Source organism: Branchiostoma belcheri, unplaced genomic scaffold, assembly GCF_001625305.1.
Source record: "Branchiostoma belcheri isolate BF01 breed outbred unplaced genomic scaffold, Haploidv18h27 scaffold64, whole genome shotgun sequence".
In the NCBI taxonomy this organism is placed as follows: Eukaryota; Metazoa; Chordata; class Leptocardii; order Amphioxiformes; family Branchiostomatidae; genus Branchiostoma; species Branchiostoma belcheri.
In genome coordinates this window covers 1,451,768-1,464,934 of record NW_017804287.1, presented here as the reverse complement: position 1 = coordinate 1,464,934, position 13,167 = coordinate 1,451,768, and the positions used below count along the sequence as shown (strand labels likewise).

At 42.2% G+C, this 13,167-nt stretch overlaps 1 protein-coding gene and 1 pseudogene across 1 annotated transcript; one reads left to right on the top strand and one right to left on the bottom strand.

Annotated features, from left to right (window-relative positions):
- The first annotated feature begins 286 nt into the window (after positions 1-286).
- On the top strand, positions 287-1,204 carry LOC109483317 (annotated as a pseudogene).
- A 4,436-nt stretch (positions 1,205-5,640) lies between these two features.
- LOC109483377 (serine/threonine-protein kinase SBK1-like) lies at positions 5,641-9,548 on the bottom strand. Its single transcript, XM_019786381.1, has 3 exons — positions 9,261-9,548; positions 8,481-8,545; positions 5,641-6,767 (listed from the first exon to the last, which is right to left on the bottom strand). Exon 3 carries the CDS (start codon positions 6,676-6,678, stop codon positions 5,680-5,682), a length of 999 nt encoding a protein of 332 aa, XP_019641940.1. The 5' UTR covers positions 6,679-6,767; positions 8,481-8,545; positions 9,261-9,548; the 3' UTR covers positions 5,641-5,679.
- Between the last annotated feature and the right edge of the window lie 3,619 nt (positions 9,549-13,167).

Genomic DNA, 13,167 nt, shown 5'->3' with positions numbered 1-13,167 from the left:
GACATAATATCATATCTGCACAAAGTTCAAAAACCCAAAACACTCCCGAACGTCTGAAATGTTCCGTTTGTTGTCTCTTTTAAATCTAATATAAGTATACTAGTACATATGCGATATTCAGTCACAAAACGTAATGTAACCATGTATCTGGCGTATCTCTTTACTTCGTAGGTTTGTACATTGTTGAGACAAGATGCCCCACACAACAAGAATGACTTCAACACCGTACAGCTATGTGTTTGTGGCTTTGTTCGTCTATATGGGCTTCAGTTACTTCTTCGCAACCATGTATAAGGATGGCCTTACTCTTTCAAACAGAAGACCACTTCATAAGATGTCCAACAGGTGATGCGCTAGTGGTTTAGTCAATGCAAGATATCGTTTTATTTTCAAGACGATTGCCGTTACGTCTCAGAGACCATCTAGATCAACTTTCAACATGTTTAATGAAAATATATTCATCTCGCAACATTTAGCAATTACTGATACTAAACATAACAATGATGATGACAACGTAATTATGATAAAAAAATATCATAGAAAAATGATACCGACCTACGATATAATTTTAAGTATGCGTCATGCATCAATTATTGAAACTAAATGTAACCTTTATAATTTATTCCATTAACAGGAGATTTTCGAGCAAACACGGTAAAGAAATATGTGACCTGAAGCAAAACTTCATGTTCGTGAAAGTACACAAAGCAGGAAGCACAACAACAACCTGTATTTTCCAACGCTTCGGCTGCGAACACAACCTGACTTTCGTTCTACCAGTTCTCAAAACTGACGTCAGCTGGCCCAACTTCTTGAAACAGGAAGACTTCATACCATCTGCGGATGGTACTTACAACGTGCTAGTCGATCACACAGTTTACCATAGGCCGTTGTTGGACCATCTCATGCCTCCTGACACTGTGTATATCTCTATACTGAGGCATCCTTTAGACCAACTTCGCTCTGTCTTCAACTGGTACGGACTGGGCAAACAATTTCACGCGTACGGGTTGACAGGACCAGATTTTTGTGGCATCGTTTCTTGAACATCCCGAGACTTTCCACACCCCGTTCATCATGGCAAGACGTTCCCCGTTTACCCACGCAAGGAATTTCATGGCGTACGACCTCGGCTTTCCTCTGGGACTTTCTGACGACCAACCGTCTGTTGATGAGTTCATCCAAAAGCTGTCTCGAGAACTAGATTTGGTTCTTATTTTGGAACATTATACTGAATCCCTCGTATTGCTCCGGCGTATGATGTGTTGGACCTTGAAAGATATTCTTTACAACGTAGAACCCAAAAATCTACGGAAATATCACAAACCAAAAACAGACAATGCAACACTCGTAGGGCTACATCGTCAATGGAGCAATGTGGATTATCAGCTCTACGACTACTTCAACGCGACTCTTTGGCAGAAGATTCAAGAAGAAGACGACGACTTTCACCAAGAAGTGCGCCATTTTGAAAACGTGCTTCAGTCAATGACTACTTATTGTACCAAAGCAATCATAAAAGTACCAGTGAACACCACGACAGATTCACGTACAAAGAATGAAACAAAGAAGAAGACTGTTCTGACTTGGGACGTTAACGAGGAGGCTGGCATCTTGACAATTGCACGAACAGCTTGGCACGACGAGCTCGACATAGATCCGAGGCTGTGTCTAAAGCTGAAGATGGGGTGGCGAGAGTGGGCATATGTCTTAAAGAAGAGACAAAAGATGCCAGCAAACGTCTCGGAGGCAGTCAGGAAGACCATTCGACACTATGAACCAAACGATGTGCATACAACCGTCCTGATGAAAATGTTTCACCTCAAGTGAGAACAGACGAAACTAGGGCACGGTGACCTCGTCGTACGATCGTCTTACAATCATCCTATGATCGTCATACGATCGCAAGTCATTTCAGGAGGTGGTGTTCCTGGGATAGTTAGACATGTTTGCTGCAAAACGTAGCTATTTTTAAGATCTAGGTGGTTGGTTCTATCACAGCCTGCTTCAAAAATTTTACTTCATCAAAACCGTCTGACCACCAAGGAATGTGAGCTCTCCGTTGTCTGGAAAAGGCGCTGTGATATAATCAACATAACTGTGCTGTGACTACTACTTGTAGCAATACAATGATGCAAAGTTTAATGCTGATGATTGACGCATTTGTTTATATTTAAAATATGACATTGATAGAACTGTACTAAGAATACATTAGCATTAAGTATAAAATTCACCTTTGATCAACAATCTTTTTATGTCAACTTGTGTATAGGTAATTCACCTTGCTTGCTTCAGGACTGTTTTCGTGAAAACACGAAGGTAATACTGCATGAAGGCTAGCGACCTTCATTAGCTGCAGTTCATCTTTGGAAGGATAGGTGGTGTAGCTGCTACGCTGAGTGAAATTTGTTAGGCAGATACCAGTAAACCATCCGGCTTGGCTTTATGACTAAAATCTTGGAAAAACAATTAGTATTGAATGTACATAGCGATGGCATACAAAACATTGACCAATATCTACTCCGGAAAAAATACTTATTAACATCAGATGTTGATGGTTTTTTTTTTAATTAAACGTCCTAACGGTACAAATGTGGATAAATAATTTCTTTCTAAAGCCTTTTGTTCAGAGCTTTACGCACTAGAAGCTTTTCATCTATTCACTCAACGGGTATTGAGCCAGACTGTAGTCATAAACCATTTGTACTGTGCAGTACGCTTTGAGTCACTTTATATTTACTGCACGCAATTTCAGCGTCCACTGCACTTACTCTGTGTGAACATTGCTGAATAGGTTTACATGTATATGGTAATTTTGAATATTCGTGGGAATAAATTAATTGTCTCCTTCCATTTTCGTTGTAGAAAGTAATGCCAGTAATTTACATGCAAAGAATATTGCAAATAAAGTGTTGAGTACCATATACGTACACAAAACGATAGACACGACCCACATTGTTGTGCGTTGTATCATTCTTGTAAGGAATAACTGACTATTTTATGGGGCGAGATATGTGCATTTTCATGGGTGGGTGTAGTCAGAATGAGAGTTGAAAATTAGGCAATACATTATCTGGATTAGGGTTCATGGCAGTTTAGGGCGTGTTGGTGAAACCAAATACCAGCTGTACTAGTTAGGGGCCGCAGGAGGAAATGTACGTACACTAAGAGGTCAAGGTCACCCACTCCTCCTGAAGGTCAAGGGTTAAACCTAGTAGCGGCTTGTCGTTAAAAGCTTTCGGCTTATCGTCTGTATTATTGGTGGTTTGCCAGATGTCAGTGTCATGCCCAAGAGACGGTAGACAAAATCCCGCTAGTAGACATTGAGTCACTGGAGGGTTCCATGCAGGAAGGCGGCCATGTTTCCTGTCTAGGCTGGTGATTTGAAGGTCAAGTACGCGCGCGAGTTCTTCTAGTTCCTCAGAACATTTGAGACAATGATGTATTCATGATTCATATGAGATTTAGTTTCCTATTCTCCATTGACAAAGCTTAAGAATACTCTAGTTACTTGCACGTGCACTTTCCTTGCACTATAATAATCTTTGAGTTAGATTGCAAAGCGAATGCAATCGATAATGGTGGAGTGGACTGAAAATGTACAGATCATTTGATGTCACGCACTATTTTCAAACAGTTACGGAAGTCATAAATAATGACAGACTGATCAATAAGGATGAGAACTTTACTTCGTGGCGTATCTAACAAAGTACAGGCTGGCTTTAGAACCTTACCTACCAGTATAAAAGAAAACTAGTATAAAAGAAAACGGAAACCTTTTCACGCTGCAACATTTTTTACTCACGTAATCTTTCAACGTCGATGAAAGTTAGAGTCAGACATCCAGGTAAGAATATACTAGTAAACAAAATTTTTACTCAAGCAAATGCTCTCTGTGTGTGGGTTAAAAATGCGCTGTCTTGCAAGTTTACATTCTATCATTAAAGATACAAGGAAAACAACAACAATAATATTTGTAATCCAGGACATTTTATTGGTTCGGTTATCGTATGTACAGTTTGGTCTAAAAGTGAGCTTGGGTGTTTTTTTTGGCCGTCACAAAGTTTACAGGAACTACCAAAAATATCGGACAAATGTTGACCTGTACAAGGGCAGCTATCACTGGGGAACGATACTTGACGACCAAGTTACTTCTTTTTAAGAAATACAAAAGTACACGGCTGTAAATTGTACTTTGTAACTATTCCGGCCAATAAGACTGCTCTATTTCTTCTACCTTACTCGTGTACAATCACAATGTATAATTCTGTTTCTTCCATCATTGTCATAAGTATTCTTTTTTTACGTGATATTTAATATCACGAAATAACTTAGTTGCAACTTTGTTTCTTTCGAGTAACACTGGATCTTTTACCTTTCAATACTTTTTTTTTCATATACCGACGTCTTTTATACCACATTCGTGTCACATTGTTAATTGTAAGTCTATGCCATACAATTCCTTAGTGACGTACCCTGTCATGTTATGGCAATAGACGAAGTCATTAGCATAGTCTTTATCCGCTTTACCGTTTTTCAAGAGAAAATATCAATTTCTTCTTTACCCCAACATAGACCAATCAGCATTGCTTTTACATCTTCCGTTACGAACACAATTATTATACAGAAAACAGCATGCAACACGGAATCTACCATTTTGAAGGAGGGGGTACAGTACTAATAGAAGCAACAACCTCTGTTTCATTCCTAATCTATTTTGAGATGAAGACTTGCTTTGCATTCCAACCTCGTATGTCGAAGGAAATAAGCCGATCTGTCAAATGTGTCCCTGAAACTTTTACATGGCGCCGTTCTGGAAATGTAACCACGCCCTGAAGTAATTGGGGCCATGTCGTGAATTAGAAATCGACAGTCGTCGTGAGGAGACAATTAGTTGCCACTGGAGGATGACGTGTTGGTTTCTAATAATAGCTCAAAGTAATTTACGCTGTGGGCTTGGAGATTGGCTCTCGACATACAGTCATTTTAGATAAGGTGGTTTTGAAAGCTACCGTGGAGGATGGTTGTTGCGTGGTGGGACTTTATGATTTGTACTAATTCCATTTTCGCATCTACCCTGTAGATTTTTCAACTCGGCATGCCAGTCCTCTGTTCTGTACATGGACGATTTTGTAAGTACTTGTACTCCATCCAAAAATGTGTATAATTCCCCTCCCCCTAAAGCTAACGTCTCAGTCGGCTTGATAGAATACTTTTTGTCATCGCCAAATTATCTGACCTTCGCCACATACAAAACGCCCATGTTGTGGCCCTACTATACTGACATGACAACTAAAATGTAGTCTCACGTGATCCTCAACAACCAATCACTGCACAGATTTCGTACTGTGACCACAGATGAACATACACGTGTCAAGCCTATGGTCTAACGGACATAGAAGATTATTTTCTGTTCCGCACTGAGGACAACTGAATTGTGTAACACACCTTAGCGCTGGAAGCACATACAGACAGAACTCTTCTGGTTTGGCTTCTCTGTTTACGGGCTACATTCTCAGTTTAGTTAAGCTCTTCCCCGTAGTTAATGATCTATTGTCCTATCGGGTGGTGCAAAACGGTTTTGCACACTTTTATAGAGCTATACTCGTATTCTTTCAGGCGAAGAGTAGACTTTTTTGACCGCCATTTTTTTTATTCTTCCCGTGATCCTTTACTTCTTCATAACAGGACCTCTACTGCGCATGGCTGCACCACGTCATCAGTTATTGCTGTGCTCGTGCTACCTGTCTCTGTTGGTGACGTCATGGGTACCCACCGGTTTCCGTTGAGAGGCGGTAGCAGCCAGTCGTAGTGGATGTACTTGTACACCTCCCTGATTTGACAGCGCTTCTCCGGCTTGATTTCCAGCGACTTGCGGAAGAACTTCATGAGGCGGGGGGTGAACTTCTTCCACTGCGAGGGCATCCCGCTGGTGGTCCGCTTCTGCCAGCCGACGAACTCCGTGAAGTAGCAGTCCCTATCCTCCGCGTTCTCCCACGGGAAGTTCCCGGTGAGCATGCAGAAAATGAGCACGCCAAACGCCCAGACATCCGCGCTGGTCTCCACGTAGAAGCCGTCGTTGTGGGCGGCCTGGCAAATCTCGGGAGGGGTGTAGGGTATCGTGCCGCTGATCTTTTTCACATGCGTGCCGCACTTCCTCGTCATGCCAAAATCCATCAGCTTCACCCGCCGACAATCTCGGTCAAAGAGCAGAATGTTCTCCGGCTTGACGTCCCGGTGTACCAGTCCCTTCGCGTGCATGAACTCTAGCGCCGACCCGATCTGTTGTACGCACAGTTTGGCGGTCTCCTCAGGCAAGCCCTCCTGTGGCGGGATCGCCTCGAACAAGTCCCCGACTGCCGAATACTCCTGTCCAAAGATAAAGTAATGTTTTGTCTGGAAAGCGACGTCATAGGTGGTGATGATAAACGGGTGTGCCGAGAGGTACTGACTGAGCGTGAATTCTCGGTAGAAATCACGGAGTCTGGTGGTTCGCTTTGGCACGGACTTGAGCGCTAGTTTGGTGCCCGTTTCCTTGTGGATGGCGAGGTCGACTCTCCCGTAGGTTCCCCTCCCCACCTCCCGCACGATGAGGTAGTGGCTGTGCACGTCCACCTTCGGGAGTTCGAAGCCCGAGGATGAGGAGGCGTTGGCGTTCTTGTTGGCGTTTTGAGACATCCCTGAAGCCTGCTTCTCGAACCACAGCCTCTAGACTAATTCTGCGCCTGCTGCCGGGGGTGACTCAGCCGCCAATCCGCTTCAAACGTCTAGAAACAAAAGAGAACACAAATTGAAACACTCAGTTTGCTACGTGAGAGAGAGAAACTGCCACGCGATGACATCTGCGACTGTTCGGCAGCTACCTTAGGGAATTACCGTTCAACTAGTTAGGCGAATTCGCCACCAGGGGTCGGCCCCTATTACACTCTGGAAACATGCAGAGATGTGACGACTGCAAATAAGGAACAAAGGTCCGAAAACGGAAAAATACCCGCAGAGATTCTAATATTCTCCCCGCTGTGAAGATAGATTACGGGGTAACAAAAATGGTGGCCCCATTCGCAGGTGTATACGTACGGACTATCAATGTCGTTTGATTATTTTCCTTTCACAGGATTAGACTCCTTTCCCCTCCGATAATCTATAACCATCTGGTACAAAAACCTTTCCATCAACAATGGACAATCCCTCTAAATCCCGGCGCTAGGATTGGATTCCCAATCCATTTTCCGGACAATGATCCCGAAGCCTGATAACGAAACACTAGGAAGACGATGGCTTTCGGAAAGACAAACGAGGTCGCAATTCCCCCGTAAGACCAGACGGCGTTTTGTCGTCGCGAGGCGTAATAAAGAACATGGCGCCCTAAAACCGCAACTGTTGATTTCACACAATTTGACCAAATTACGGCGGGTCGTAAAATTTAACCAAAGCTTTTAGGAACTGGGACATAAAATTGGGCAGGTTGGTTTTACGGTATATAGGGATTCAAATTTTACTGTAGGACTAGATAAATTTATCTTTCAGTTTCATAACAAAACACACACACCAAATATTAGAAAAAAATAAGAAAAAGGACGAAAAATGACGATTGATATCATATTTCAATAGATATTTGACAGCAAAAAATATATGAACCACTTGTGCTTTGTTTATTTGAATGGCGAAATATTTGTTTTTGTTGCGTTGAAGGGGGCCCAATTATTTCTTGACAGCTAAGATGGGTATTCCATATTTAAGAATTTTTTCCGCGTATTGTATGACACGTTGCCAAATCCGACAAAATCTTTGCAACCTTTTAAATCACAACAATTTCTGACCCCGGCCCAAAATATTCACAAATATGGCCATCAATGCCTTTTACGATGACAATTTTTCTGCCTAGCCAAAATATATATAATATACGTTACAACATAAGGCAAGTGTATCGCCATATGGCGATAGATGTATAAGTCATACAGACGAGGTGACCCCTTTCGGGGGACATTTGGGGGAGGAATGCCGTCTTATGCATAAGATACGGGCGTCCCATGGAAAACCGAAACAATCGCTTCATTCAAAAGCTGTGCCCTGGCCGTGCGTTTGGGGACCAAACCCCGACAGATGCACGCCCCTCCCCCTCTCTTCAGAACCATCTGAGACTAACCAAAGAATTTCTAGTGACGTAAGATGACAACAAACACAACACAGTAAACCAATACATCTGATAACACCGTATCAGCGTGTCCAAATATATGTAAATATACCAATCTGGTATATAGCCCGGGGAAAGAAATAGTTGGAGCTCACGCGAGCCAGGCCGTACGCCCTACATGGCCACCACCCAAACCCACAACATCTTTGCATGATTCATAACCCTTTTTGTCATACAAAGAACAAAGGACAATCACCAATATCTAGTTCAGCTCAACAAGGAAATTACGTGACTGAAAAAAAAACAACATGTATACAGGAAGATAATAAAATACCACATTACTTACCGAGACAACCGTGGAAAATCTGACCCAGGTTTTCGTCGTGTTAGGTTTCACTGGTCATAGCAGCGCTGTGGGAACAAAGGGTGTTGTCGTGAGTGTTGGTCTATAAACACAGTTCATAAAGATAATCCGTCCTCGCCCCTTGTTGTCGGGTCGGTGTGAATGGGGGGTAAGCGTGCCGTACACGCGACGTGCTCTTTGTTCTGTACTGACGGCGGCTCAGGGCGTGGGCAGCCGACCGTTACGCAACCAACAACCGCCGTGGTTCCCTTTGTCTGACGATGTGCATGTAATGCATGTATTTCGTCATACGCACTGGTCTACACCCTTTACTATATCGCTTCCTCTAGTATATCGACACACTTTCTTGTTACATTTCTAACTCCTAGCACTACAGTTTCCGCATTTAACATCCTACAGTGATAACCACAACAGGTTTCACACGTATTAATGCTTGCTTCATTAGAATACATGACAAGAGGTTGTTTGTACCACGAATATTCCGTTTTAAAAGCGATGACATGACAGCTACGGCTGGTGCTGGGATTTTCCATAATTTGACAAGGCTAACGTAACACACACCCTTCCCAAAGACCAATCCGTGAATATAATTTGACATCGCTAACACACAAAGCAAAACGCGAACCCCTCGTATTTTTACAATATCAGACTACGAGATATACAACGGGATATACGTATACACACATACGCATACACTGCTCGTTTGAAATACACTACGAATCTTGATGCAGAGTACGTTAGAAACAGTAAGATATGCCGCACCTTGTAATCGTATGGTCGCACCAGTCTCTAGTGGGCGGGAGTGACGCGTCCGCGCCCGGCCGAAGGATGTTCTGTGTTCCTCCCGGCCTCGCTCACTCCCTGCTCCCCGCCATACCCTCTTCCCCAGCCCGCTGGACAGATTTCTGTACCGGTCAGGCTGCTAGGGGCCGCGAGATCGCCGCTGTCGGGATTCTTTTAGTATCAGAAATGATAGGATGAGGCTAAATATAGGTGGGTAAGCGGTGGAACACGCAACACAATACGGCGTGTTATGGTCACAACTGATGGGTACAGGGGCTGGGGTAGCACGCCTGGGGCGCCTGCGCATTAGACTCCCATGATGTCACTATTTGGAGGCGCCGGAGAATAATCATGACTTAGCCTCCACATCAGACTCTTCTAAGGACAGTTTTTCTCGTTTTTATAACTGACAGTGTTTTCCGATTAGGCCACACCAAGTAAATTTTATGGATGACGTCCTTTGGAGACCCTAAATCTAAAGCGAGAGGGCGAAAAAAAACAAGAAGGGCCATAAAAAACAAGATGCCTAGATTAGAAATATACTAAGAGACGACAAATGTTTAAGGACACAAATTGAATGAGGCGACACAGTGCAACAAGCAAGAAATCTTTTATTCATCATGAAAACAGCAATAAATCAGGTGGAATAACAGTTGTCGTCCTGTCCTGTTTCTTTCATCACATTTTTGCAGGCTTGCATAAACAAAGCATAAAATTGCGGCACTGTCGTCACTCTTTGGTTATACTTATAGCTACAGGAAGCGGAGTTTCTTGTTTTTTTTTCTAGGAACAGGCCAAAATCAATGCGCGCGCGGACGTCATCCATAAAATTTGCTTGGTGTGGCCTTATGTGATGCTGTGTTTAAACGTCCCGTTTTCAAATGTAGATACCTAGCTTAAGCAGACTCTACGATGAAAATAAGGGCTTTATTTTTTCAAAGGAGTGGCTGGATTTTATTGTGCTTTTTTCGTATACCACTTCTATTTGTACCTAGCTTCTTTGGTTCTTGGGTAAAAGTACATAAAATAAAGCCCCTGTCATAGAAACTGCTAAGGAGGCTTACAGCCATAACAGCATAAATGTAAAGGCACCAGAAAAAACACGTTCTACCCGGAAAAATATTGGCTTATCAAAATGCCCGTTGCAGAAGGGCTGATTTCGAGGCTACCCAATGAGCCCGTTGGAGAGATTACCGACTCCGTCAGCTGATTTATCAAACCGACGTCACGCTGAGGCTTGTAGCGGCCGTGAGGGGAGGCAAGTCGTCCCGGGTACAAAACATGTTTTTGAAGCTTAGCACTACCGCGGATTTTAATTACAACCGCATATCGTATTTCTTCTGACCCCATATGAAAGCAAGCGTCAAGGGCATCCAATGCAATTTTAGGGCGGCAATACAAAAAAATATTTTGCATAAGGAAATCTGTCCGATACTGGCTTTTACTGCCATTTCTTAGCACAATTTCTATCATCATTTTTTAAACTTTATTTAGTAAACCCTAAAGAAATCTACGCGAGGATCCTTTCATTTTTTGGTACCACCAACCAGCCTGCGATAAGATAAAAAAAGTAATCGTTTTCTGTCCGCGACATCGCATATTTGCCTCATAGATATCAGTATGTTACATGGGATAGGGTTAATGCAACTTACTACATAATTTACAAAATTGACAAGAAAATTGACTTTAAAAATCCAGTTTTACTACTAAAATCGTCTTGGGTGTCTTTACAGTCAAAGGCTTTGAGACTGCGATGATTCTAAAACCTAACCAGGACAACAAAAATACACAAAGGAACAGAGATGGCTAGTCATCTCTCAATAATTTTCATGTACTGATATGATCTTTGATATCATAACAATAAAATGAATGAGTCAGAAATGAATTCACGTCTGTTACAATAACCCTACCGGGAATATTACGTCTGAAATCAGGTCATATTTCTCATTGTCGCTCTGATATCAAAAGCGGGGAAAAGAGAAAGTTTAAATGATAGAGGAACAGAGGTATTGCAGAAGGCTTTATAATGATAAAATATTTCTGTAGACAATTTTGCTAGGAAGAAAGAAAATACGATTCCATAGAATTTTAAAAAATACATAGTTCTTTCGTACTTGTTTTTTGGATCTCTGTTCCTCTATAATATAGTCCACCTCTTGAAATCAGCTTCAAGTTAAAAGTCATGGAATGGAACTAATACTGTATATTACCGTGGGACCTGGTTAAGTACTGTCAATCACAAAATATTTGAGGTTGTTTTATTTCCCGAGGTTTCCTCTTAACACGAAATCATAACAAGACGACCTGGTGTTTTCAACCGCAAACTTCAAACACAGCGAAAACTTTCTTTTCTCTCAAACCGTGAAATAAAATTACCGCTAAAATAAACGCACTTACAGTACAGGCCAGCGTTTCGCCCCATGCCCCGGGGGGTGTCGGGTAGGGTTACCCTCCGTTGCCATGGTAACGGCGTCACCTCCCGGAAGTGATAATCAGTGCTGACAACAAACATGTGTCGGAGGGCCGGGCATAGGGTGACCTTTCTTCCGGTTCAGAGACGACATTGGGTCGAGATTGAGAAGAAAATTGAGTAAAGAAAGAAAGAATGTTCCGATTTTATAAACTGGTACAAATGTAGTACATGTGTCCATTTATTCCGTAATTGACACTTTCAATTAACGTTCTCATAAATGACAATAGTCAGTAAGTATGTAATTAATTAGTACTAGTGAGTAATAAATCATAGCGCTTGTAATTGTTTACCCAAAGCAAATTGATTGCTTTACATCGACGCTACCAAAGACATAACCTTCTTGGCGAAGGTAATTACAAGCACTAAAGGTGAGAATTTTATAGTAGATGTAGGTTATGCCAGGCGTGATGTCTGTATGCTCTAGTTGGTATCCAGTTCACGCAGATATGCCACCTACCCAGGAGAGTAGCAGGAACATTGAAATGTGCAAATGGTACCTCCTACGCGATAACATTATGACAACAACAGTTGGGTAGGGAAGGGGACATTGCCCTAGTCTAGATCCCAGGCCAACTGTTAGCCTAAGTTAACTCATAAAGATCTGAACGATTAGGGCCTGTCAATCGAGACTAGTACATAGATGCAACTATAGTTAGGCCAGGAAGTAGCAATTATTGCACAATATTCTATCTTTCTGCCTCTAGTATACCTCGTTAGTTTCTGCAGTGTATATATTTTCTTGGATTATTCAGTGACATAATACAGTCACACAATTCCGTTCTGTGAATAAAACAACATGTTTCGGGTCGCAGTGACTTTTATAACGGTAAACCTGTCACTCTTTGCGGTGCAATAGCTACATTATATCGTTTTCGGGGTCTTCTTTACTTTGCGAAGACATCCATTCTCGGAATAATTGACCTTGTGGGAACGAAAAACGTCTCTGAGAGCCTTTTTGCTGGCTAGAAAAGATGGATTTCAAGATATACTAGGCTGTATCGGATGTAAGTGCACTCGCCTGTTGGAACCATATCGGATGTACGAGCTTTAATGCATCTCGTACCCTGAAGCCACACTCGGTCTTGCAGAGATTGAACGCGATTTCTTCCCGTCAAGATCACAATCATTGACAGGTATTAGCAATGTCTGTAGGGGTCAAATAGTACACTGAATTTTTCTTCTCACGTGACGGAAGAATTCGAAATGCTCGCTCAAGTTTAATTTTAGACTGGTTGACTTCACGAATTACATGTAGATTTTTCACTTATATGGCTACTGCGCGCGTAGAGATTTCGTCAAAGAATTCCTCCAAAATACTAGTAAATTATAAAGGGCGTCGTATAAAAAAAGTGAGAATCAAACGTTTGAAATTTTATCAGAATACTAGCAGCGGTAATGTCCAAAATTTGTATT